This window comes from Aquarana catesbeiana, linkage group LG02 (genome assembly GCF_042186555.1).
Source record: "Aquarana catesbeiana isolate 2022-GZ linkage group LG02, ASM4218655v1, whole genome shotgun sequence".
Taxonomy (NCBI): Eukaryota; Metazoa; Chordata; class Amphibia; order Anura; family Ranidae; genus Aquarana; species Aquarana catesbeiana.
In genome coordinates, this window is record NC_133325.1 from 118,799,134 (window position 1) to 118,827,013 (window position 27,880).

The following is a 27,880-nucleotide window of genomic DNA, read 5'->3' on the forward strand; positions in this document are numbered from 1 at the left end:
AACTGCTTTTCCTCCTTTAATCATTGCAAAGACATTAAACTTTTATAGTACCAAACAGGCAGGAGCAGTACATTCATATAAATGAAACAGATAAAAGAAAATAAATACCCTGACTCAGGAACTGAAACCATTAGAAACCCTCACAGCAAAAACTCCCATAAAAATGGGTTACTTCTCTTGAGGTAAAATTTTAACATAAAATATAAATTGCTTTACGGTAACAGGTGCTACCATGTTATTTAATGCTGAGATTCTGCATTGCTGTAGCAGTATCTGGAGGCAGTTTTCTCAATTCAGATACAGACTTTGGTGTTTTAGACAATTTCTTTGGATTGTATCCAGAGAGGCGGGAGGCAAGACTTTTCTTTGGACGTGGCTTCTTCTGCAGGAGGGAGAAACAAGTCAGTAAATAGCAATACTATAGATGAGCACCTATGAAGAACACACCATTGAGACCCATAATTACAGCATTCAGTGCTCTTTAGAAAAAACAATGCTCTGGGACTATTTACCAGTTAAATTGGTTTAAAAACATGGCTTCCCCTCAAGTAATGCTTTGTACAAATATGGGAGCTAGCTACTACCATTGCTGATGGGGGGGGGGGGGGGGGGGGGGTAGAGGAGGAGAAGAGAAACACTCCAGGAAAGGATTATACCTCCCAACATCCCAGGACTCCACCTTCCGGAGTATACTCCGTTCTGATCATTGCATCCCTACGCTGTTGGAACCTCCCACAGGTGCCGGTCATGTCTATTACTCTTTGGTGCACACACACAAAAAAAAAAATAAAAATAAAATTCCTCCAGAATGATTGATGCAGACAAATATTCCCCTAATTTCTATTATACAAAGGATGATCAGGCATTCAAAGCTGCATACGGCAGTGCTGGAGGCATCAGCCAATCACTAGGCTGGAAATCTGATGGGGACCCAATGTCCTCCATTCAGGTAAGTGCGGACACTAGAATGCACTCATTTTCAGGAGCAGCAATTTTAATCATGCTTAAAGTGAAATAAAAATGAAATATTCCTTTAACTGCTTGCCGCCCGCCGGCTGTCATATGGCTGCAGCTCTCGTTCTGGGCGGGCATCATATGTCCTCCCCTTCCCACCATGGGGCAGGAGTGCGCGCCCACCGCATCACAGGGGACTTGATGCGCATGCCCGGCGGCCGCGATGTCTGCCAGGCACCCACAACTGCCCGGTAACAGAGCAGGACCATGGATCTGTGTGTGTAAACACAGATCCACGTCCTGTCAGGTGAGAGGAGACTGATTGTGTGTTCTCAGTACAGAGGAACACCGATCGGTCTCCACCCCCTACAGTTAGAATCCCTCCCTAGGTAACATATTTAACCCCTTGATTGCCCCCTAGTGTTAACCCCTTCCCGTCACATTTATACAGTAATCAGTGCATTTTTATAGCACGGATCGCTGCATAAATGTGAATGTCCCAAAAATGTGTCAAAAGTGTCTGATATGTCCACCACAATATCATAGTCCCAAAGAAAAAAAGGCTTTAAATCTATCTCCTATTTTGTAGACGCTATAACTTTTGTGCAAATCAATATACGCTTATTGCGATTTTTTTTACCAAAAATATGTAGAAGAATATATATTGCCCTAAACTGAAGAAAAAAAATTTGGATATTCTAGCAAAACGTAAAAAATTGTTTTTTCAAACTTGTCACTCTGGTTTATAGCGCAAGAAAAAGAACGCAGAGCAGGAAGGGGGTGAAAGTGCCCTGTATTGAGGTGGTTAAAAATCATGCCTGGGGGGTCCCTTTAGTCTGCCTGTAAAGTTGAACATGTGGAACATCTGTATAAGAGCTGTCACAGCCAAGAGACAGCAGTCGGCAGGAGGCCTCCCATCGAGGCGTAGCCTTTTTCCCTCTATTTTTTGGGTCCGTCGGGTGGCATAATTGAAGATGGACATCACGGGACCCTTAAGGAATTGTTAAAAACTGTCTATTGTGGTTTTTACTTTGACCTTTTGGTGAATGGATATGGGTAGAATGTACCCAATACCCATTCACATAGGGGGGCTGGGATCTGCCCTCCCCCCCCCCCCCCCCTTGTTAAAAGGGGGCTTCCAGATTCTGATAATCCCCAGTCTGTAGACGACCAATGGCCAGGTTTGTTGGAAGAAGCTCTTGGCCATCAACATGGGACAAGGTGCTTGGGAGGGAACTCCAAAGCACCCTCCCCATGTTGAGGGCAAGCGGCCTGGTATGGTTCAGGAGGGGGGCACTCACTCAGCCCCCCTTTACTGGCCAAGGGTCTGGTATGGATCAGAGACAGAAAAATTAAAAATAAATAAATTATATATACACACACAGCGGCTGTATGTAGTGTGATGTGGAGGAGACTGAAATTACTTGAGCTAGATTAGTTAGTGGCGTGCAGGCAGTTATGTGAATGTACCTATATACATGCTGCAGAATGTACAGTCACATACATAACTGCTTGCACGCCACTAACTAATCTAGCTCAAGTTATCTCAATCTCCTCCACATATTACACTACATAAGGCTGCTGTGTAAGCAGCCTTATATAGTGTGGGGTGTGGACTTGACCCCTGAGCCTTTAGCCAATCATGGCTCACAGCAGATCGCGCTGTGATTGGCCAAAGCATGCAGTTTAGGTGCATGCTTTGGCCAATCAGCAGCTGTCAATGCACTGATCTCACAGTGCATTATGGGGTACTCCACAGCTCTCAAATTTGCCGCGAACGCCCCATATGTTTGAATTGTTTTTTGCAAATGAACATCAGGGCCATGCCTACTTGGGAGCTGGATATCAGGAGTCAGGCAGTAGTGTGTACAAAGGTGTACATTAATAAGGAATTGCTGGTTTCAGTTATGCTGGGCAGAACTTTAAGTCGATTAGGTAGTAAAGTTATCAGGATGACAGCTCAAAAATCCCACTCTAAATACTCTAATTAGCAGCTTGCCAAGCTTTCACAAAGTAAAAATATCTAATCCAAATATTATATACAATTTCCTTTAGAGCCAACTATGAAGTCCAATGGGAAGCCTGGTCCAAGTGTGATGCTTAGTCTCCCTTTTGATAGCTAAAAGGGGATTGTGTGATCAGATTGTAACTTTTAGCTAGACTACCAAGTTTTCCAGTTTAATCTGATCTGCAGAACAACCCAGCAACTGTCAAGGTAGGCTAGTGGTTAACCGCTTCCGGACCGCCGCACGCCGATATACGTCCAAACTTTGAAGGGGGATATAGTTATGGCAGCAGCCATAACCCCGGTATCCCTGTTTTCCTGCAGCGGTCTGCTTTCTGATAAAAGTGGTCCCTGTGGTGGATTCGCCGGGAGATCACTTATCAGTGGCCATGACACTGCTGGGCGGAAGCGACGTCAAATCGCCACTTCCGCCCACGCCTCTTAAAAAAAAAAAAAGGCATATTTTTTTTAAATGACTTATTGCATTTTAGCGTAAATATGAGATCTGATGTCTTTTTGACCCCAGATCTCATATTTAAGAGGTCCTGTCATGCTTTTTTCTATTACAAGGGATGTTTACATTCCTTGTAATATGAATAAAAGTGACAATTTTTTTTTGTTAAACAGTGTAAAAATAAAATACAAAATTTTTTTTTAAAAGAACCCCCCGTCCCGACGAGCTCGTGCGCAGAAGCGAATGCATACGCGAGTAGCGCCCGCATATGAAAACGGTGGTCAAACCACACATGTGAGGTATTGCTGCGACCAGTAGAGCAAGAGCAATAATTCTAGCCTTAGACCTCCTCTAACGCAAAACATGCAACCTGTAGAATTTTTTTTTTTTTTTTTTTAAACGTCGCCTATGGAGATTTGAGGGTAAGAGTTTGACGCCATTCCACGAGCGGGCGCAATTTTGAAGCATGACATGTTGAGTATAAATTTACTTGGCGTAACATATTTCACAATATATAAAAAAAAAAAAAAAAAAATTGGGCTAACTTTACGGTGGTCTTATTTTTTTATTCAAAAAAAAAAGTGAATTTTTCCCAAAAAAGTGCACTTAGAAGACCGATGCACAAAAAAAAAAAAAAAAAAAAATACACGACGACTCAGGCCCCTTCCATCAGCCCAAAACAGACTAAAATAATCCCAAGAATTTCAGTACAGTACAACTTATGGGCTCTTTAACAACTTTGTGTTTCCATAAAGCAGCCCAATGAGTGGAAACACTGACCCATCCCGATACTCCCACCCCCCTGGACACAGAAAACATGGTAGTGCACTACAGCAAGTGTCACCTTCATGCACTGAGAATGGAGCTGCAACACTGTGGATCACTGCAAGCTGACAGTGTGAAGGTGTTCAGATCTGTATTACTTTATAAACCACAGCCCATAAAACATGAATTCACGTTACTAAAACCAAACAAGTACAAGAATGCTGGTTGGTTGCTATGGGTACCGCAATTGCTCACCATCTTTTTCTTCTCTGGGTCATGGGTATTTGCATGTCTATCAAGACTTTGCTGTAAACAGAAAATTATATTTGTTTAAAAAAAAAAAAAAAAAAAAATCAGGCCATTTTTCTAAAGTCTGTCAAAATTGCTCAAAGTATCAAGAAATTAGCAAAATAGTTAGTGTTAAAACATTGCTATACAACAGTATGGACCAAAGCGAGATTATGAAAATATGCACCAGCTATAAAAGACATGAAGTTACATTTAGGCAGTTATAAATTTACTGTATTCCAAAAATGCTGGTTTCTCTTGGCTGTCTAGAGTATTGATCAGTGTTTCACATCTTATTTAAATTCAAAATGACAGGTGCACTTTACTACCTTCACCACTAGCATTTTGCATTGGTCCCTACTTACAAGTAACCCTACTCCTTACAGGATCGAGGAGCAGCTTGCCTAGCCTCTCCTAAACTGAAGGCTGCACAGTTTGCAGAGACTGTTCACTGAAATACATAAAGTTCTTGCAGGAATGGGGTTTCTGTAAGGCTAAATTATGGCCAACTCTTGGGAGAAGGAAGGAGAAGCTATCTTACACTAAAACTGCACCCCATAACAATTGAAGACCATATGAAACACTGGTGCATGAAGTGCTTTTACTTACCTTCATTGCAAAGGTCTTGCCACATCCAGGATGCCCACAGGCAAATGGACGTGACTCCTCATGAAAGGAAAGGATATGACTCTGGAGACCAAACTTTTTGGTATACGTTCGATCACATCCATCCCTGGGGCATTTGTATACCACCCGCTCTTCTTCGTGGGTTCTCTTATGGTCCTTCAGGTGAGTTTTGTCCTAAACTTGCGATTACATACATCGCAGATGGCTGGCTCTGTACAGCAAACTAAAATTGTATTAGAAAAAAGGTCCTTTGATTACACAAGTCTGTCTTGTTACTGCCAATTTAATGAAACATTCATTTTACAGTTATCGTGAATGTTTTGCACGTTAAAAGGATGTATTCACACATTCAATAGGTCAATACTAAAAGCCTTGCATCCCACGATGCCTACAGCTAGCACAACTGCATTTACAATATAATCTAAACCTAAAATGCTGAGGACTTGAAAATCACTGCCATGACCAACACCACATCTTACATCTTCACGTGTTCTTCCAAGCTGCAGCCGCTTGACTGACTGAGCTGCATTGAAGTTACTATATTCCAAGTTCATTGCCCTCCAATGTCACCAGATCTCAATCCAATAGAGCACCTTTCGGATGTGATGGAATGGGAGATTCACATCATTGATGTGCAGCCAACAAATCTGCAGCTACTGTGCGATGCCATCATGTCAATATGGACCAAAATCCAAGGAATGTTTCCAACACCTGGTTGAATCTATGCCATGAAGAATTAAAAGTGGCACTCTAGCACACCCAATGAAAAAACTAAGTCAGCAGCTACACATACTGTAGCTGCTGACTGATTAGGACACTTACCTGTCCTGGAATCCAGCAATGTCGGCACCCCAGCTGATGTTTCTATTGGCTCTTGGGTGCTGCCATAGTCTGTAAGGCTTGCGGCTTCACAGCAGATTCCCTACTGCACATGCGCACTGCCCATTCTAAACACGACGGTGGGGAAGGAGGGGGGCAAAACTGACATACCTCGGCGAGGTTTGACAGAAGTGGGGACAGGCATCTCTCAAACAAGTACCCGCTCCCCCACAAGGTGCCAAACGTGGCACCGGAGGAGGTGGGAGGAGACCAATAAGCAGAGCTTCCACTTTTGGGTGGAACTCTGCTTTAAGGCAGTTCTGAAGGCAAAAGGTCTAACCCAGTACTAGAAAGATTTACCTAATAAAGTGGCAGGTGAGGATATTTTGCAGCTTGTATTGCAATTTTAACTTCCTGTTGAAATGGTTCTATACAAATACTATTACGGCAGTTTGACAGCAGCCTTTGAGTGAACACTAAAAAAGTGGTGGTCCAAAAGGTGCATTCAACCAACATTAGTGTGAATTGCATGATTCTGGTGCACAAGCTGTAAACAGGCTCCAAATGTCATTCCAACGTTCAAATGATCCAAACCCCTGCCACAGACAACCCCTTCACAGCAGCCACATGCAAAGTCACTCACCCATTAAACTCTTTGGCACTACAGTTTATGACTGCAAAGAAAAATACCTGAATGACTAGCTGCCAAGTGTTTCATGTACTCTGTCCAGGTTTTTCCCACAAATGAGCAAGTGCTGTCCTTTTGGCATGGATATCCTAGAAAACAAAAAAAATGACAGAACATGAATATTGCATATTGCATATTTAATGGAAGATGTTTGCCTGCATTCCGGCGAAACACTCTAGAAGTGGTTCCTGTCAGCTTCGAAGAGATAGTTATAAGGGCATTTCATTTTAATGAAAAAGACGTGCATAAAAAAGAAAAAAAAAAAAAAAAAAAAAAAAAAAAAAAAATTAGAAAATATACATAGAATCTGATTTTAGGCAGATCAGTGAAGTACAGTACCTGCATGAACTTTTTCATGGCGTTTAAGTCTAGAAGGTGAGGAAAAGCTTTTGTCACATCCCTCATGAGTACATCTATAAAAATAGTAAGTACAGTTTAGACCTCAAAAAAATAAAAATAAATAAAAATATATGTGTTGACAAAGTGTACCAAGTCCAAACAAAAGTAAAGTTCATGAACAGCTGTCTAGCAACAATGCAAAGCCCAACTAGGTAACATGCCTTTAAAGCCAAAGTGCAGCTAACAAATAAAACTACTGAAAAGTTAGTATAAGGGACATAACTTAGTGAGTGTCCCTTGTGCTGATGCCTCTGTTGGTTGATATCCCACTCCCTGACAATCATCCAGTGCAGCAGGGTTAATAGACATAACGGGCTGCCACAGGCACTCATCAAGAGTCCAGCTATGCCCTCACTTTCTGCCAGCTCCTCCATTCATAGAAGCCATGCTACAGCTTCCAGGAATGGAAAGCAATCTAAACTGATCATAAGGAATTGAGGTGACTGAAGGGAATGCTGGCTTGTTACACACATTTGCTAGTCAATCTTATTGCCAAGATAGAGCTGAGGTTTTCTATAAAAAAAAAAAAAATTTAAGTAAAAAAAAGGAAAAATCTGTAATGTGTAGTTCACCTTGCACTTTTGCTCGGCTATCCTGGAAAGTAACTGTAAAAGCCACGCTAAAAGTTTTAAACAGGCAACAAATTCAAGGTAATCATGAACTTACTTGTATGGCTGCTGGTTAGTATGGATGTATTGATGAATTTTTAGTTGATTGTGTTTCTTAAAGGTTTTCCCACAATCTGCAAAGTAACACTGAGAAGGGGGAAAAAAGGGTTCATTAGAAAATTATAGAATGTAAAAATACAAAGCTGCAGGTTCAAAAACCTACACATAAACTGTTCACCTATTGCACCGATAGCTTGAATAAGCCTGAAAAGGCTTTATGTACACCATGGATGCTCAACCTGTGGCAGAACTACAAGTCCCATCATGCTTGTAACTGTCAGCATTGAAAAAGTCACGTGACTGATGCAACGCGTGGGAGGAGCCAAGGACGCTCTGTGCAGATCAGCAGTATCACAGTGTACTGCAGTGAATCTGCTCCTGTCTAAGGCGGCTGACTGCTATAGTAAAACCTGCATATGCCTTATTATAAGGCACACGTGAGTGGATTGAAGTTTGCCTGTGTACCTTGGTATCCTAACTATTGCACAATGATTGTTTTTCTCTCTTATCTGCCTGTCAAATGAGATCGGTTTATGATTCTCACATTGGTTGTGAACAGAAGCAAAAGAAACATTGTTACTATAAATGTCAATGAGCACCTTAATTAAGCAAGTGTTTTTAAACAGCTTTGCTAGTGGGACCGGATCAAAGCTCTATACCAATCGGATTCTACACTTGTATAATTGAACCTTCTGAATACATCCCTATATATTTGTTTTTATGTTGATTTTTTATGTGGATTTTTTTTTTTTTTTTAACACACATTTAGTGGCACTAATAATTTTACACTTTGATTGCTGGATTTTTTTAGGAATTTTACTCACCGCTGGATTTGAGTATTTATATATTCATATATACTCATTTTTATGCACATTGTGAAGCGCTTCAAATATCATTATTTAACTGTCAGCATTGCAATGCGTCATGGAACTTGTAGTTTAACAGCTGGAGGGCCACAGGTTAAGAACTCATGATTTACACAAAGCTAAAAAGCCATGCAGTTAAAAGGAGGCAAGGATGGAAATATGTACAGGTGCTACTAGTAAGTTACCTGAAATCTGCATCTTTCCACAATCCACTGCATGCCATAAAATCATACCCAAGCTGGCCAGATACCGAATCGACCAATTTAGCAGGGACCAGACAAACTTGATCCATCTATGGCCATTTTTGTTCGTGAAAAGTAGATCCAATGATAAACTTCTCAGGAATTGACATGCTGGAAGCATTTGATCAGTGTATCCTGACTGCGGGGAGGATTCCTCTACACCACCTCGCTTGGGTGGATTGGAAATCTCTAGATCAATCCACTAAGTGGGCTGAAAACTGATCCCATCTATGGCCAGTCTAAGAAATGCCAGTACTGTGAGCCTCATGCATTTACCAGTTTTTTTTTTTTTTTGTTTTTTTTTTAACATTTCAATCCCTGGGGACAGAAGTGTTTAGGATGGGGGTTAATCTTCCACATTGTATAAAAATGCCCTTTGATCCTGTCTTCACTGATCTTCTTCCACTGACTAATATTTCCTGATAACAGTCTATGGAGTCAGGCTGTACATGCCCAGTTTGGTGTGTATTGCTAGAGGTTTTTCCCCCTGGGAGGGTGTATGTGATCAACACAGGGCCAGTCAGCACTGTCCAGACAAAGGGTCAGATGTCTTGCAGTCTGAGCAGTCAGAAAACTTCCTCCTACAAGCTTTAACCAGTGCTTGGCTGGACACCGATAGAAGTTACAAACCTGCTCTAACTGCAGATGAGAAAAGGTATTTAGCAGTTTATAATAAGGGCACTTTCCCACTGGGGCGGGGGAGTTAACAGTGCTTTTCAGCCGCTAGCGGGGTGCTTTTAACCCCCCACTAGTGGCCCAATAAAGGGTTAAAAGCGCCACTGCCAAAGCGCTCCTCCACCACTCAAAAGATGCTGCTTGCAGGACTTTGAGCGTCCTGCAAGTGCATCGCCCCAGTGTGAAAGCACTAAGGCTGTCACACTGGGGCTTGCAGGGGAGGCAATTTTCAGCCACTTTACATGTGCTGTTTTTAGCCCAAAAGCACCTGCAAAATAGGATTTTTTATAACCGCTTACCTGTAAAACTCTTTTCTTGGAGTACATCATGAGACACAGAGCCCAAGTAATAACCTAATGGGTTATGGGCCACCTTCAGGTGTTGACACTGGTATACCCAATACAGGAAGTTCACTCCCCTATATAACCCCTCCTTCCAGGAGTACCTCAGTTTTTGTAGCAAAGCAATATACTTAAAGCGGAGTTCCACCCAAAAGTGGAACTTCCGCTTATTGGATTCCCCCCCCCCCCCTCCAGTGTCACAATTGGCACCTTTCAGGGGGGGAGGGGGTGCAGACACCTGTCTAAGACAGGTATCTGCACCCACTTCCGGGAATAGACTCCCGCGGGAGTCACACCCCCTCCTGCACTCCCCCGCTGTCTCCTGGGAAAGACACAGGTCCCAGGAGATAGCGGGGACCATTGAGAATGCGCAGCGCGACTCGCGCATGCGCAGTAGGGAATCAGGAAGTGAAGCCGCAACGCTTCACTTCCCGATTCCCTCACTGAGAATGGCGGAGGCAGCACCCGAGGATTGAGGGACGGTTCGGTCTCGGGTGCCGACATCGCTGGACCCCGGGACAGGTGAGTGACCTTATTTTAAAAGTCAGCAGCTGCAGTATTTGCAGCTGCAGACACCCCCCCCCCCCCCCCAAAAAAAAAAAAAAAAAAAAAAAAAAAAAGCTGGACTCCTGTTTTAAACCCCATAAAAGAGGGGAGGGACCTCTGTGTCCCATGATGTACTCCAAGAAAAGGATTTTTTACAGGCAAGCCTTTATAAAAATCCTATTTTCTTTATCATACATCATGGGACACAGAGCCTAATTACTTAATGGGACGTCCCATAGCAATGCTATTTGAGGGGAAGGAGAGACAACCCGTAGGGCACCCCCAGACCTGAGGACAAACTGCTGCCTGCAGCACACTGCGCCCAAAGGCGATATCCTTATACCGCCTTACATCCACCTGATAAAATTGTGAATGTACTGAAGACCAAGTTGCGGTCTTGCAGATCTGAGCCATGGAGGCCTGGTGACGCACTGCCCAAGAAGCACTAACTGACCTGGTAGAGTGCATCTTAACATGAAATGGGGGAATCTTACCCCTTAAATCACAAGTTTGAATTATCACTTGCCGAATCCACTTAGTGACAGTGGATTTTGACGCTGCCTGTCCTTTCTTAGGACCCTCTGGCAGAATAAATAAGACAGTCTTAGAAATCTGAGCAGTTGCCTTTAAATAGATTTTCACTGCTCTCACCACATCAAGACAATGTAGTGACTTTTCTTCCCTGAAACATGGTTTTGGAAAAACGATGGCAGGACAATATCTTGGTTCAGGTGAAAACCTAAAACCACTTTTGTCAAAAAGCCTGGACGAGGGCATAACACCACTCTGTCCTCATGAATAATCACTCTGGTGAGGGGGGGGGGGGGGCAGCACCTCTTTAGGATGAGGTTTTAGTATTCTTCTTTGCAGCTTTCTGGCCCCAGGTATTCTTTTGAGCCTGGGCCTGACCCTGAGATTTTCCTCTAGAGTCTGACGGTGGAGGCCGTTGCCACTGCCTAGAGGCAGATGCCCCTGGCGCAGGAGAAAAAGTCAGTTTAAATGAGGGACGTTTATACTTTGACTGGCAAAAGAGTACTCTTCACTAGAAATAGTTTGGATGCATGTATCCAAATCATCCCCAAATAGTTGAGCCCCATGAAAAAGGGAAACTAGCCAGAAGCTTTCTCACAAGGTGCTTCGGCTGACCAACCTTAACCAAAAGGGTCCTACGTATGTGTACTAGCACAAGGCGGGATGCCTGGTGAATAGAATCTTTCATAGCATCTATGGCAAAACAATGCTTTTGGTAGTTCGGCTAACTCATGGGCCTGTTGTGCAGGAAGCCCTTTAAGAGCCTCTGTGAATTGGTCCTTTAAGGACTGATAGATGCCAATTGCTGCGTCTGCAGGCTGAATAACGGTCCCTGCCAAGGCAAGAGGATTTTAACAGATATTCCAATTTTTTATCTGTTGGATCTTTAAGCATATGTGCATTGTCTACTGGACAAGTTAAACTTTTATCTACACTGGAAATCACAGCGTCAACCACTGGAACCTTCCATTTTTTGTGAATTTTTCCTCCAAGGGATAGAGAACTGAGAAACTCTTTGGAGGGAGAAAATGATTATCTGGATGATCCCATTCAGCACAAATAAGCTTTTCTAGTAATGCATGGACAGGAAACGCTTGCAAAGGCTGTAAAGGTTTTAAAGAACCTAAGGAAGAAACCGAACTTTCAGCTGTTAGGGGTAGCATGAAAGCAGAGCGAACCATTTCCGTAAGAATTTGTACCTCAGATTCTGAAGCTGAATCAACGGTTTCCTCCGCAGAGGAATAAATGGCTTGTTTCTCCTCTATCACCTGAGGGCAATACCTCATCCTGTCCCCATTGTTCCCTTGGCAAAGGATCAGAAGAAGTGGGGGAGGGGGATCTAGCACGCTTCCCATCCAGTTGGATAGAGCATGCAATTAAAGCTGCTAATCTTTCTAGGCCCTGCAGGGCAGAGGAAAATGCATTTTCAGTTGCGTATACAGGGGCTGAAGTGTGAGAAGCAGTAGCACCACCAATTGCTTCCAATGACTCACCCTGGCTTGCCATATCAGGTATCTCCGGAAAGGATGAACCTTCAAAGACCGGGTCCCTTTTAATAGGAGTTCCACTCCTTTGGACCTGTACAGCACCCCTCAGGACAACTTTAGGTAATGTAGCAAGACCAAAAAGAGTGCTGGTTCCTAGGGTCCAGCCCTAAAAGAAGCGTTACAGGCAAAACCTCACTCTTCTATGCAAAAGCCTTGGGTACTATCCTGTGGCCTCAGTGGCATGGATGGATCCGGTTGTGGAGGTTTTTTAAATCCAGCATGGATCCCTCCTGGAACTCCTCAGAGCACATCTTCACTCATGACAAACACCTTAGACACTGGCGAAAAAACTGAGGTACTCCTGGGAGGAGGGGTTATATAGGGGAGTGAGCTTCCTGTATTGGGTATACCAATGTCAACACCTGAAGGTGGCCCATAACCCATTAAGTAATTACTTAGGCTGTGTCCATTGATGTACGATAAAGAAAAAACACCCCAGTGTGAAAGGGGTCTTACTAAAAATAATTGCATTTGCATGTCCGGTGTACTGCGAGACCAGATATAGTGCATGCAGGGTCCTGGGTTTAGCAACACCTCAAGTCAAAGCTGCAGTTTGTCTACAGACACCCCTTATCTGCATAGGCAGTTTCTCGAAAAAGGGGTACTAACCCTTTAAACATCAAATCAAAGCCCTGTGTATGGCCTGGTTCTTTGTTCTAAGGGGACCCCCTGGTATTTGGAAACTAGCACAGATATTTAAACATCAGCACCTTAAGCCAAGTCCCACTTGGCACACCTTTATCACACCTGTGATGGGAATACATATTGGCCAGTCACCATACTAGATCCAGATCAGAAAAAAAAAAAAAAAAAAAAAAAATCACATCTCAAAAGGGGAGCCAGCTATGGCACTGCTCTATGCAAGCTTTTCTATGGTCGTTAGAGCCTGACAGTCCATAAAAATCTTCATAAACCTGAACAGTGAAAGCAGTCTGGTAGGTTACAGACATCTCAGCACCTTCAGGCTACTTCACAGTGAGGCGGTTTGCAGGTGCTTTAGCCTCTGAAAAGCCCTTCCCATTCACTGCAGTGTATCTTCACACTGGGGCGGGGCATTACAAAAAGTCCTGCAAGCAGCATCTTTGGGGAGATGTGAGCGCTGTAAATAGTGCTCCCTAAACACACCTGCTCATTGCAATGCATGGGCAGCGCTTCCAAAGCAAATGAAAAGCGTGCCGCAAAACGGGACTTGACTTTGCTAAAAAGTTCCCCCGCTTTTGGCCGAAAAGCGATGCAAAAACAAGCAGCGCCTTAGCGCCAACAGCCAGGCCCTGCCAGTGTAAAAGGAGCCTCAAGCTACTGCTTCAAAACCATGGTCTAGCAGCACTTCCAGGAGCTACATTCTTTTCTGTGGTCACTTTAAAATGTGTGGCTGGCCTACGGAAGCCTGTCATAAAAGACAAGGTAGACGCTACAGATCAGCATGAGGCTAGGATCAGCATCTGACATACTGTAGTTTCTCTACACAGTTTTGTTAATCATTTTTAAGCTGCTATTAGTCTGATGGCCATGCATCTGAAGTAAATGAGATGTCAAGCAGCCCTTAGTGTACATGTCAATAACCTTACCTCATAAATAAGGCTTGGAGAAAGATGAGCTCGTTGATAATGTTTCCTCATATTGGTCATTGTGGTAAATGACAAGTCACAATCTGGAGCATCACATCTGAAAACAAACAATTCTAGTAGTTCAGCAGTTGAATTTACAATGTCTTACATCTCTACCTCAAGTTCTATGTATAAAGTTTTCAGTTGCCGACTATTTTCATAATCGATTGGCCAGCCAAATAGTTGGCCTGCATATAGAATGCATTATTTGTTTACATATCAGGAACTAGTGCAGCACAGCACTGTGCATTATATTTAAAATGATATCCATATAAAAAAAAAAAAAAAGTCTCAGCTTTTAGTACTATACTATAAAATATTTATAGCTATGCCGACACCAGGTTAGTTGTGCAATTGTTAGACCTTAGGCTCAAAGGCCAAGGTTTTAAATTAAACTAACTCCAGCAAAAAAAAAAAAAAAAAAAAAAACAAGCAACAATGCAGATCAGTGGTCCTGAATTGCATGTGATGAGGTTTGAGGGCTTATACATCTCCTGCCAACCAGAGAAGACAAAAGAGCAGGCTGCAGTGTGATTAACCACTTAAGGACCGAGCCTCTGAGTTTTGTTGTTTACAAGTAAACAGGTTTTGCTAGAAAATTACTTAGAAAAAAAAAAGTATAATGTTTCGGGGTTCTAACACCCGCTTGCACAAAAGTTATAGCGTCTACAAAATAGGGGATAGATTTATGGTATTTTTATTTTTTACTAGTAATGGCGGCAATCTGTGATTATCGGGGCTGCGATATTGCGGCGGACATATCGGACACTTGACACATTTTGGGACCATTGACAATTATACAGAGATCAGTGCTATAAAAATGCACTGATTACTGTATAAATGTCACTGGCAGGGAAGGGGTTTACACTAGGGGCAATCAAGGGGTTAACTGTGTTCCCTCACTGTGTTCTAACTGTAGGGGGGGGGAAATGGGACTGTCTAGAAGAGATGAAAGATCAGTGTCCATAATCAGTATGAACACACAATCATTCTCTCCCGAGAGAACCAGGATCTGGGTGTTTACACCCAGATCCCAGTTCTTGCTCTGCCACGAGCGATCACGGGAGCCTGGTCGTCATCGCGCCCGCCAGCCCTCGCATCGGCTCCCTGGCGGAGTGCCCCTAGTGGCCAAAAGGCAAAGCGACGCAAGGCAACATAGTTTCACCCAGCTGTGCCATTCTGCTGCAGTAAAAATGCGGCGGCTGGTCGGCAAGAGGTTATCATGATGACATGACTATTTGAATAAATGTCGATTATTGTACATACCGTAAATAAATAAGACCTCCCTGAAAATAAGCCCGTGTGTGCCTTTTGTAGCACAAAATATATATTAGACCTGGTCTTATTTTCAGGGAAACACAGAACGCCACTTTTACAAGCACCTCCATGTTAGCCTTATTAGAGAATTTTACAGCCAGGAAAAAACCCCAGCACATCAGGAGATTAGATTGAGCAGAGACAAAGCTTGATGTGCTTAAATGAATTTAGCGCTTGAGTATTCATTCCATTAGACGGAATAAATTAATATGCAGGCCATTGTAAACTAGGGCAAAAACGACTAATGTATAAATTGACAACTAAACGATTATGAAAATAGTTGCCGACTATTTTCATAATCGATTGGCCAGCCAAATAGTTGGCCTGCATATATAATGCATTATTTGTTTACATATCAGAAACTAGTGCAGCACAGCATTGTGCATTATATTTAAAATGATATCCAAAAAAAAAAATTATGTCTCAGCTCTTAGTACTATACTATAATATATTTATAGCCCCCCCCCCCCCTTCATATAGCTTCAGGTCTGACTCCTAGTTAAAAATGACCATATATCCGAATTCTGGGTGTATTTATCATTATAAGAAGCAAACTGCATAGGTGTGATCCGAGCCTTACGCTGGCCATGCACGCATTGCTTTTCGGACGAGAATATTCATACGAAAAATCTTTGTACATTCACTGAATTAAAGAATGTCATTTGGAAATTTCACTTGCTTTTAACATTGTTTTAAAATGAATGCAATTCCTAAACAAAAACCACATACACTGTCTGAAAACTTTTGACCAAAAAGTTTTCTATTCTGCCCCTTCGAATTTTCCTATCACTGTGGTCAAAGACGAGCATCGATTTGATACCACTATTAGAAAATTCTTAAATTGTAACATTAAATTTTTTTTTTATTTTTTTTTAAGGAAGACATTGTTTGTGTATGGCCAGCATATAATATATTACAGTTCTGTCTGAAAATTCAGCAAAACAGTAATTTTTTTTCCCCCCTTTAAAAAAAAAAAAAAAAAAAAAATTTGATCCGAGTCTGATATTTACCAGATTCAGCCTCTAATAGTATATACAGTATACCATCTCTTTTGTCTATTCTTGTCAGTGGATTAGAGATTTTGCTCCCTAACCATATAGTTGGTTATTTATATTTACCACTGCATACAGATATTTAAGAAAAAAAAAAAAAAAAAATGTATAATTTAGTTAATATAAAAAGTAAAAAAAGCAATTTTAAAGGTTATTATCCGAATAATTGATTAATCTAAACAATCGGCCAACTAATAGATTATAAAAATAATTAGTTGCAGCCCTAAAGTAAACCATTAACACCAACACTTGATGCTAGTGGTGCACTGAAATGGAAATTCTAGACTGAAACTTTAGGATGCACTTGGCTGAAACAGAATACCTATATCCATCTACATGTTTGTGAAGCTTTTGCGTTATAAAAAAAATGCCAATAACCCAATTTTTAGTGGCCGATAGATCTGTGCATCCCTACTTGACACCTAAACGTAAGCAAAATTCATCTTGAGGCAGCTTTTCCCATGAGAAAGCATTCAGGGGAGCTGTGCAAGCAGTTAGTGTGCATGAAGCCTATTCAGCAGGAAGTGTAAGCTCTAGCTGCAGAGCTCTAGCTGTCATTCAGCTGGCATGTCAGACCACTGCCCAGATTGCAACCATTGTAGTTCTTAAAAACTGTCCTGGCACCATTGCCAATCCTCAAAGGTTTATCTAAGCACTTACTTGCAAGGCTTCTCCCCAGTATGTGTCATAGAATGACGGGTCAGGTGAAACAAAGTCACAAAGCCTTTACTGCATCCTTCAAACGTGCAGGGGAAAGGTCTCTAGGCAGGAAAGAAAGGAGAAGCACCGGTTTACAACTGTTTTAAGGACTACATATAGACAAAATAATGCACTGCTCATACAAAGTAACATTACACAAAACCCATCAAGGTCAACTTCCTTAGGAGATCTAAAGTCAAAGCTTTACCTCCCACTCAGGAAATAAAGCAAATTGAACTTTCATCAAAGGGAAATCCTCTCAGAACAGGAATTTCCATGGAAATATTTGGCCTGCTCTTATGTAGGTTCACGTTTGATTGTTTTCTCCCTCCTGGGCCAATATACAATTGGTAACATTGTCATACCAAAAAAAAAAAAAAAACCCACAAAAGAAAAGCACTTGCTGGATATAGCCAAAGATTCAGGAGCAGTCCTTCTCAGAGCCCCCTATTAGTTCTTACCTTGGAGTACAGCCTTTATGTAGTAGCCAACTGAGAGCATGAGTGATTAAATAGTTTAACAAAAGACACTAGGCAGGACTGACCACTCAATCCACAAAAAAAAAAAAAAAAAAAAAAAAAAAAAAAAAAAAAAAAAAAAAAAAAGAAAACCCAAAGGTAGCATATTAGTAAGACTTACCGGTAACTTGTTTTCCATGAGTCTTTCAGGACAGCACCTGAGAGATCGTGACTCCTCAAAGGGAACCCCAGCAAACCTCTTCCTCCAAATCTTTGCAACGCCCTACCACCACTTGCTAGTTGTAGAAGAGAACGCTCTGGCCCCGGCTGGAACAAACATACGTTAGTCACAGTACCAAAAAATAAATAAATAAATTTTTTAAAAAAAGGCGGATCGTTGCTGTCCTGAAGGACTCATGGAAAACAAGTTACCGGTAAGTCTAATTTTGATTTTCCCAAAGTGTCTTTCAGGACAGCACCTGAGAGGATAACCAAGACTTACCCCATTAGGGTGGGACAACAGCCTGTAAGACCTCCCTGACAAACGCCTGATCGCTGGCAGATGAAAGGTCCAGCCTGTAATGTCACACAAAGGTGCAAAAGTTTGACCATGTTGCCACCTTGCATATTTGTTTAGGGGTGGTACCAGTTCTTTCTGCCCAAAGTGGCCACAAGTCCTCTGGTTGAATGTGCACAAATTCCAGCTGGTGGGGACAACCCTGCATGTGAGTAGGTTTCCAGGATAGACCATTTCAGCCATCTAGCTATTGATCCCCTAGAAGCTTGGCAACCTTTGTTGCCCAAGGAAAAAAAATCAAAGTCTGAACGTCTAAAGTCTGTCATTTCCAGATAACGTACCAAAATTATTTTAGCATCCAACATATGAATAAGGGTCTCCCTTCTCCTGAATGCTTTTTAGGAGCAGCTCTTCAGATACCATGCTGCCAGGGACAGCCTTGCTACTTCTGGGTGATTTACTGGGCCTTGGATCAGCAAATCCTGTCTGAGAAACAGATGCCAACAGGGCCTAGTCGCCATTCCCATAATGGTTAAAGACTGGTACCCCTTTCTGTTGTATCTTTAACACCAGTGGAAGTGGAATGGGGGGGGTAACAGGTGAAATCTATATGGATGTGCCAGGGTATCCCTCCCTAGGGACCCATTGAGGTAGTTTAGGGAAAAGGATTGAGGAACCAGTGTGTTTTCTCCTTTGAGGCAAACAGGTCCACCTCTGGTTGTCCCTACATACTGGAAATCACAAAGACCTCTGGATTCAGTGATCAGTCTGCTACCTGAATGGGGTACCTGCTTAGGAAAGCTGCCACTCTGTCCAGAGTTTCCTTTAGGTGGATTGCTGACAAGGATAGCAAATCTTTCTCTGCTCAGAGAAGAATCTGTTGCCAATGCTTGTAAGGGCCTGCTCCTTGTACCCCCGTGTTTAGATAAGCCACAGCCATGGCATTGTCTGTCAACACCTGAACATGGCGAGTTTGGAGATTGAGCAAATCTCACTAGAGCTAAAGCAATTGCTTGCAACTCTCCAGTTCAAGGATCTTACCACCTCCTTTATTTCTGTATATTCTTGGGAGAGAATGGTCAAGATTAACCAATTTGATGTTATGCTTGACCACCGTGGAGGAAATTCTGAAGTGTAACACACACACACACACACACACACACACACACACACACACACACGAGTCATTGTGACTTTTGGGCTTGCGTAGGAGGATAGAAAAGTCCGCCTTTTCCCTTAGATTTTTCTGCAGGCCATTTTTTCTTCCTTCCCTGGGACTTCTTGAAGTCAAAAAAGACACTTTGGGGGTTGCCTTTTCAACCGGAAAGGACTTCTTCCTGTCCGCTGTCCTGTCTAGGATGGCATCTAGATCAGGACCAAAGAGAAGATCGCCCGAAAAGGGAATTCCACAGGTTACTCTTAGATGCTGCATCACCTGGCCAGGTCTTCAGCCACAATGCTGCTGAATTCACCAAGGCTGCTGATCTAGCCAACATTCTAACTGCTTCAGCTGATGCATCCGCAATATAGGCCACAGCAGAGGACAAGGTAGTGAAAGAATCCAATAGCTCCCGTTTGGGTGAATATGCCACAGTATGAGCTTTGAGCTGGTTAATCCAGTACTCTGGGTTTCTAGCTACACGTCATAGCCATGGCTGGTTTTAATTTACCCACGATCGACTGCCAAGATCTTTTGGAGCACAAAGATGCACTTATCCATGGGATCTCTTAGGAACCCCATACCTTCAAACGCTAGTTCAGTGGACCTAGAGAAACATGGGGGGGGGGGGGGGGAGGAGGACTTTCTGGTTCTTGCCATTCCTCCTTGATGGAATCCGAAATCACATTATGTACTGGAAACAAATGTCCCTTAGGATCACCAAGAAAAGCATACAATGAAGTGTCAACCTTCTTTCTCTTCACCTAGGCCAAGAGTAACATATAGCTCTTAACAGGCCATCAATTCTTCCAGGGATATTTTTAATTTGGAGGAGGCCACTTCCACTCCTTCCAAACAGTCATTGGAAGGAGTTGGGGGCCGTTTTCCCCACTGTGTCTGGTAGAAGGACCTTCAGATAGAGTCTAACACCAGGACTGGAAGCAAACCCTGGGAAGACTCAGACGTGGAGGGCTGGCTAGCCAACGAATCCCAGAATGTTTGCATTCTGGCATAAAGCTCACTAACTGGCAAATCATCAGACAGAAGTGGATTCTTCTTTGACCAAGGAAGCAATGCAAGTGCTGCATAGGGCCTTCTTCCAATTCTCCCTAATCTTAGCTTTGCATGAAGTGCATCTCTTTCCAGAATCAGCACTTGGGGGGGGGGGGGCCACAGCAATGACAGTGATGGGGGGGGGGCCACAGCAATGACAGTGATGGGGGGGGGGCCACAGCAATGACAGTGATGGGGGGGGGGCCACAGCAATGACAGTGATGGGGGGGGGGCCACAGCAATGACAGTGATGGGGGGGGGGCCACAGCAATGACAGTGATGGGGGGGGGGCCACAGCAATGACAGTGATGGGGGGGGGGCCACAGCAATGACAGTGATGGGGGGGGGGCCACAGCAATGACAGTGATGGGGGGGGGGCCACAGCAATGACAGTGATGGGGGGGGGGCCACAGCAATGACAGTGATGGGGGGGGGGCCACAGCAATGACAGTGATGGGGGGGGGGGCCACAGCAATGACAGTGATGGGGGGGGGGGCCACAGCAATGACAGTGATGGGGGGGGGCCACAGCAATGACAGTGATGGGGGGGGGGCCACAGCAATGACAGTGATGGGGGGGGGGCCACAGCAATGACAGTGATGGGGGGGGGGGCCACAGCAATGACAGTGATGGGGGGGGGGCCACAGCAATGACAGTGATGGGGGGGGGGCCACAGCAATGACAGTGATGGGGGGGGGGCCACAGCAATGACAGTGATGGGGGGGGGGCCACAGCAATGACAGTGATGGGGGGGGGGGCCACAGCAATGACAGTGATGGGGGGGGGGCCACAGCAATGACAGTGATGGGGGGGGGGCCACAGCAATGACAGTGATGGGGGGGGGGCCACAGCAATGACAGTGATGGGGGGGGGGCCACAGCAATGACAGTGATGGGGGGGGGGCCACAGCAATGACAGTGATGGGGGGGGGGCCACAGCAATGACAGTGATGGGGGGGGGGCCACAGCAATGACAGTGATGGGGGGGGGCCACAGCAATGACAGTGATGGGGGGGGGCCACAGCAATGACAGTGATGGGGGGGGGCCACAGCAATGACAGTGATGGGGGGGGGCCACAGCAATGACAGTGATGGGGGGGGGGCCACAGCAATGACAGTGATGGGGGGGGGGCCACAGCAATGACAGTGATGGGGGGGGGGCACAGCAATGACAGTGATGGGGGGGGGGGCACAGCAATGACAGTGATGGGGGGGGGGCACAGCAATGACAGTGATGGGGGGGGGGCACAGCAATGACAGTGATGGGGGGGGGGCACAGCAATGACAGTGATGGGGGGGGGGGCACAGCAATGACAGTGATGGGGGGGGGGGCACAGCAATGACAGTGATGGGGGGGGGGGCACAGCAATGACAGTGATGGGGGGGGGGGCACAGCAATGACAGTGATGGGGGGGGGGCACAGCAATGACAGTGATGGGGGGGGGGCACAGCAATGACAGTGATGGGGGGGGGGGCACAGCAATGACAGTGATGGGGGGGGGGCACAGCAATGACAGTGATGGGGGGGGGGGCACAGCAATGACAGTGATGGGGGGGGGGGGGCACAGCAATGACAGTGATGGGGGGGGGGCACAGCAATGACAGTGATGGGGGGGGGCACAGCAATGACAGTGATGGGGGGGGGCACAGCAATGACAGTGATGGGGGGGGGCACAGCAATGACAGTGATGGGGGGGGGCACAGCAATGACAGTGATGGGGGGGGGCACAGCAATGACAGTGATGGGGGGGGCACAGCAATGACAGTGATGGGGGGGGCACAGCAATGACAGTGATGGGGGGGGGCACAGCAATGACAGTGATGGGGGGGGGCACAGCAATGACAGTGATGGGGGGGGGCACAGCAATGACAGTGATGGGGGGGGGGCACAGCAATGACAGTGATGGGGGGGGGCACAGCAATGACAGTGATGGGGGGGGGGCACAGCAATGACAGTGATGGGGGGGGGCACAGCAATGACAGTGATGGGGGGGGCACAGCAATGACAGTGATGGGGGGGGCACAGCAATGACAGTGATGGGGGGGGGGGGGGGGAGTACGGCACGGACAGTAATATTGGGGGGGTAGAACAGCACGGACAGTAATGGGGGGGGGAGAGCACGGACAGTAATGGGGGGGGGGGAGCACGGACAGTAATATGGGGGGGGGGGGGGGGGGGGGAGTACGGCACGGACAGTAATATTGGGGGGGTAGAACAGCACGGACAGTAATGGGGAGTACGGCACGGACAGTAATATGGGGGGGGGAGTACGGACGGTAATATTGGGGGGGTAGAACAGCACGGCACGGACAGTAATATGGGGGGGGGGGGGGGAGTACGGACAGTAATATTGGGGGGGTAGAACAGCACGGACAGTAATGGGGGGGGGAGCACGGACAGTAATATGGGGGGGGGGGGGGGGAGTACGGCACGGACAGTAATATGGGGGGGGGGGGGGGAGTACGGACAGTAATATTGGGGGGGCAGAACAGCACGGACAGTAATATGGGGGGGGGGGGGGAGTACGGCACGGACAGTAATATGGGGGGGGGGGGGGGGGGAGTACGGACAGTAATATTGGGGGGGGTAGAACAGCACGGACAGTAATGGGGGGGGGGAGCACGGACAGTAATGGGGAGTACGGCACGGACAGTAATATGGGGGGAGTGGGGAGTACGGACGGTAATATTGGGGGGGGGGTAGAACAGCACGGACAGTAATATGGGGGGGGGGTGGGAGTACGGCACGGACAGTAATATGGGGGGGGGGGGGGGAGTACGGACAGTAATATTGGGGGGGTAGAACAGCACGGACAGTAATGGGGGGGAGCACGCACAGTAATATGGGGGGGGGGGGGGGGGGGAGTACGGCAAGGACAGTAATATGGGGGGGTAGAACAGCATGGACAGTAATGGGGGGGGGGAGCACGGACAGTAATATGGGGGGGGGGTAGAACAGCACAGACAGTAATATGGGGGGGGGGAGCACGGACAGTAATATGGGGGGGGGGAGCACGGACAGTAATATGGGGGGGGGGAGCACGGACAGTAATATGGGGGGGGGTAGAACAGCACAGACAGTAATATTGGGGGGGGTAGAACAGCACGGACAGTAATATTGGGGGGGGGGGGAGCACGGACAGTAATATGGGGGGGGGGTAGAACAGCACGGACAGTAATATTGGGGGGGGGGAGCACGGACAGTAATATTGGGGGGGGGGTAGAACAGCACGGACAGTAATATTGGGGGGGGGTAGAACAGCACGGACAGTGATCGGGGGGGGGGGGGAGCACGGACAGTAATATTGGGGGGGGGTAGAACAGCACGGACAGTGATCGGGGGGGGGGGGGAGCACGGACAGTAATATGGGGGGGGGGGTAGAACAGCACGGACAGTAATATTGGGGGGGGGGAGTACGGACAGTAATATGGGGGGGGGTAGAACAGCACGGACAGTAATATTGGGGGGGGGGGGGGGAGCACGGACAGTAATATGGGGGGGGGTAGAACAGCACGGACAGTAATATGGGGGGGGGTGGGAGTACGGCACGGACAGTAATATGGGGGGGGGGGGGGGGGAGTACGGACAGTAATATTGGGGGGGTAGAACAGCACGGACAGTAATGGGGGGGAGCACGCACAGTAATATGGGGGGGGGGGGGGGGAGTACGGCAAGGACAGTAATATGGGGGGGTAGAACAGCATGGACAGTAATGGGGGGGGGGAGCACGGACAGTAATATGGGGGGGGGGTAGAACAGCACAGACAGTAATATGGGGGGGGGGAGCACGGACAGTAATATGGGGGGGGGGAGCACGGACAGTAATATGGGGGGGGGGGGAGCACGGACAGTAATATGGGGGGGGGGGAGCACGGACAGTAATATGGGGGGGGGTAGAACAGCACAGACAGTAATATTGGGGGGGGTAGAACAGCACGGACAGTAATATTGGGGGGGGGGGAGCACGGACAGTAATATGGGGGGGGGGGGTAGAACAGCACGGACAGTAATATTGGGGGGGGGGGGAGCACGGACAGTAATATTGGGGGGGGGGGTAGAACAGCACGGACAGTAATATTGGGGGGGGGTAGAACAGCACGGACAGTGATCGGGGGGGGGGGGGGGGAGCACGGACAGTAATATTGGGGGGGGGTAGAACAGCACGGACAGTGATCGGGGGGGGGGGGGGGGGAGCACGGACAGTAATATGGGGGGGGGTAGAACAGCACGGACAGTAATATTGGGGGGGGGGGGAGCACGGACAGTAATATGGGGGGGGGGGTAGAACAGCACGGACAGTAATATTGGGGGGGGGGGAGCACGGACAGTAATATTGGGGGGGGGGTAGAACAGCACGGACAGTAATATTGGGGGGGGGGTAGAACAGCACGGACAGTGATCGGGGGGGGGGGGGGAGCACGGACAGTAATATTGGGGGGGGTAGAACAGCACGGACAGTGATCGGGGGGGGGGGGGGGGGAGCACGGACAGTAATATGGGGGGGGGGGTAGAACAGCACGGACAGTAATATTGGGGGGGGGGGGGGGCACGGACAGTAATATGGGGGGGGGTAGAACAGCACGGACAGTAATACTGGGGGGGGTAGAACAGCACGGACAGTAATATTGGGGGGGGGGGGGGAGCACGGACAGTAATATGGGGGGGGGTAGAACAGCACGGACAGTGATCGGGGGGGGGGGGAGCACGGACAGTAATATGGGGGGGGGTAGAACAGCACGGACAGTAATATTGGGGGGGGGGGGGGGCACGGACAGTAATATGGGGGGGGGTAGAACAGCACGGACAGTAATATTGGGGGGGGTAGAACAGCACGGACAGTAATATTGGGGGGGGTAGAACAGCACGGACAGTAATATGGGGGGGGGTAGAACAGCACGGACAGTAATATTGGGGGGGGGGGGGGCACGGACAGTAATATGGGGGGGGGTAGAACAGCACGGACAGTAATATTGGGGGGGGTAGAACAGCACGGACAGTAATATTGGGGGGGGGGGGGGAGCACGGACAGTAATATGGGGGGGGGGTAGAACAGCACGGACAGTGATCGGGGGGGGGGGGAGCACGGACAGTAATATGGGGGGGGGTAGAACAGCACGGACAGTGATCGGGGGGGGGGGGAGCACGGACAGTAATATGGGGGGGGGTAGAACAGCACGGACAGTAATATTGGGGGGGGGGGGGGCACGGACAGTAATATGGGGGGGGGTAGAACAGCACGGACAGTAATATTGGGGGGGGTAGAACAGCACGGACAGTAATATTGGGGGGGGTAGAACAGCACGGACAGTAATATGGGGGGGGGTAGAACAGCACGGACAGTAATATTGGGGGGGGGGGGGGCACGGACAGTAATATGGGGGGGGGTAGAACAGCACGGACAGTAATATTGGGGGGGGTAGAACAGCACGGACAGTAATATTGGGGGGGGGGGGGGGAGCACGGACAGTAATATGGGGGGGGGTAGAACAGCACGGACAGTAATATTGGGGGGGGGGGGGGCACGGACAGTAATATGGGGGGGGGTAGAACAGCACGGACAGTAATATTGGGGGGGGTAGAACAGCACGGACAGTAATATTGGGGGGGGTAGAACAGCACGGACAGTAATATGGGGGGGGGTAGAACAGCACGGACAGTAATATTGGGGGGGGGGGGGGCACGGACAGTAATATGGGGGGGGGTAGAACAGCACGGACAGTAATATTGGGGGGGGTAGAACAGCACGGACAGTAATATTGGGGGGGGGGGGGGAGCACGGACAGTAATATGGGGGGGGGTAGAACAGCACGGACAGTGATCGGGGGGGGGGGGAGCACGGACAGTAATATGGGGGGGGGTAGAACAGCACGGACAGTGATCGGGGGGGGGGGGAGCACGGACAGTAATATGGGGGGGGGTAGAACAGCACGGACAGTGATCGGGGGGGGGGGGAGCACGGACAGTAATATGGGGGGGGGTAGAACAGCACGGACAGTAATATTGGGGGGGGGGGGGGCACGGACAGTAATATGGGGGGGGGTAGAACAGCACGGACAGTAATATTGGGGGGGGTAGAACAGCACGGACAGTAATATTGGGGGGGGTAGAACAGCACGGACAGTAATATGGGGGGGGGGTAGAACAGCACGGACAGTAATATTGGGGGGGGGGGGGGGCACGGACAGTAATATGGGGGGGGTAGAACAGCACGGACAGTAATATTGGGGGGGGTAGAACAGCACGGACAGTAATATTGGGGGGGGGGGGGGGAGCACGGACAGTAATATGGGGGGGGGTAGAACAGCACGGACAGTGATCGGGGGGGGGGGGAGCACGGACAGTAATATGGGGGGGGGTAGAACAGCACGGACAGTGATCGGGGTACCGGCCGGTCTCACCTCCCCGGTGTGTTTGCAGAGATGAGCCTGCAGCTTCCAGTTCTTGTTGTAGGAGGCACTGCAATCCGAGAAGGAGCAGATATAACGTTTATACACGGCCGGTGGCGCCTTCTCACCCATCTTCCCCACCCGGCCACACCGCTCCGGGTTTCCAATACTTAAAGTACTACTTCTGGGAACCACAGACACCGCCATGTCTCGGCTTTCTACACATTGGACTCCACCACCGCCTGTCTCCTAAGAAGGGGTGGGGGCGGACCGGATACAAACTCCTACAAAGCCTGCCTGGGATGAGCGATGTGTTGAATTTATTACTATACGATTATAATGGGGAATGAAATGTAAGTTTCAGTGGTTTCCTTTTTGTGGCCACTGTATTATACAGCATCCCCCCGGGGACCTTCCTTGGTACAATCCCGTCACGTGCACAGCTTTGAAGTTAGAGCGCGCCATGTTGGTGACGGGTGACGTTCAGGAGACACGTGTTCTGTAGCTGGGCTCTTCATGTTGTACAGTACAGTTCTAACAATTGAACACGGGGGAGGTTATAACGTGCAGGCTGAGCTTCTAGAAGAGCACATTGTACAGGAAGAGGGGTCCCCTGTATACAGACAGGACCACGTGTCCTATCCTTGGTACGGCCTTTCACATCAGTGCCCCCTCCAGTCCTCACATCATAGTTACATAGTCAGGTTGAAAAAGACACAAGTCCATCCAGTTCAAAACAAAAAAAGAAAACAATCCCATATACACAATCCTATACCCACAGTTGATCCAGAGGAAGGGAAAAACCCCAGCAGAGCATGATCCAATTTTCTACAGCAGGGGAAACATTTCCTTCCCGATCCCCTGGGAGGCAATCAGATTTTCCCTGGATCAACTTTACCTATAAATGTCAGTGCCAAGTTATATAATACACATTCAGGAAAGAATCCAGGCATTTTTTAAAGCAATCTACTGAGCTTGCCAGGTCCACCTCTGGAGGGAGTTTATTCCACATTTTCACAGCTCTTACTGTGAAGAAACCTTTCAGTGTTTGGAGATGAAATCTTTTTTCCTCTAGATATAAAGAGTGTCCCCTTGTCCTCTGTGATGACCTTAAAGTGAATAACTCAACACCAAGTTCACTATATGGACCACTTATGTATTTGTACATTGATCATATCCCCCCTTAATCTTCTCTTCTCCAGAGAGAATAAATTCAG

At 47.2% G+C, this 27,880-nt stretch overlaps 1 protein-coding gene across 1 annotated transcript; it reads right to left on the reverse strand.

Annotated features, from left to right (window-relative positions):
* GTF3A (general transcription factor IIIA) lies at positions 1-26,991 on the reverse strand. The gene is given in 10 exon segments (XM_073613389.1): positions 1-382; positions 4,434-4,484; positions 5,076-5,266; positions 5,269-5,316; positions 6,603-6,689; positions 6,940-7,013; positions 7,666-7,754; positions 13,984-14,080; positions 17,052-17,152; positions 26,676-26,991. Coding segments are annotated over 10 exon segments (1,080 nt in total). The 5' UTR covers positions 26,871-26,991; the 3' UTR covers positions 1-235.
* Positions 26,992-27,880: the final 889 nt, after the last annotated feature.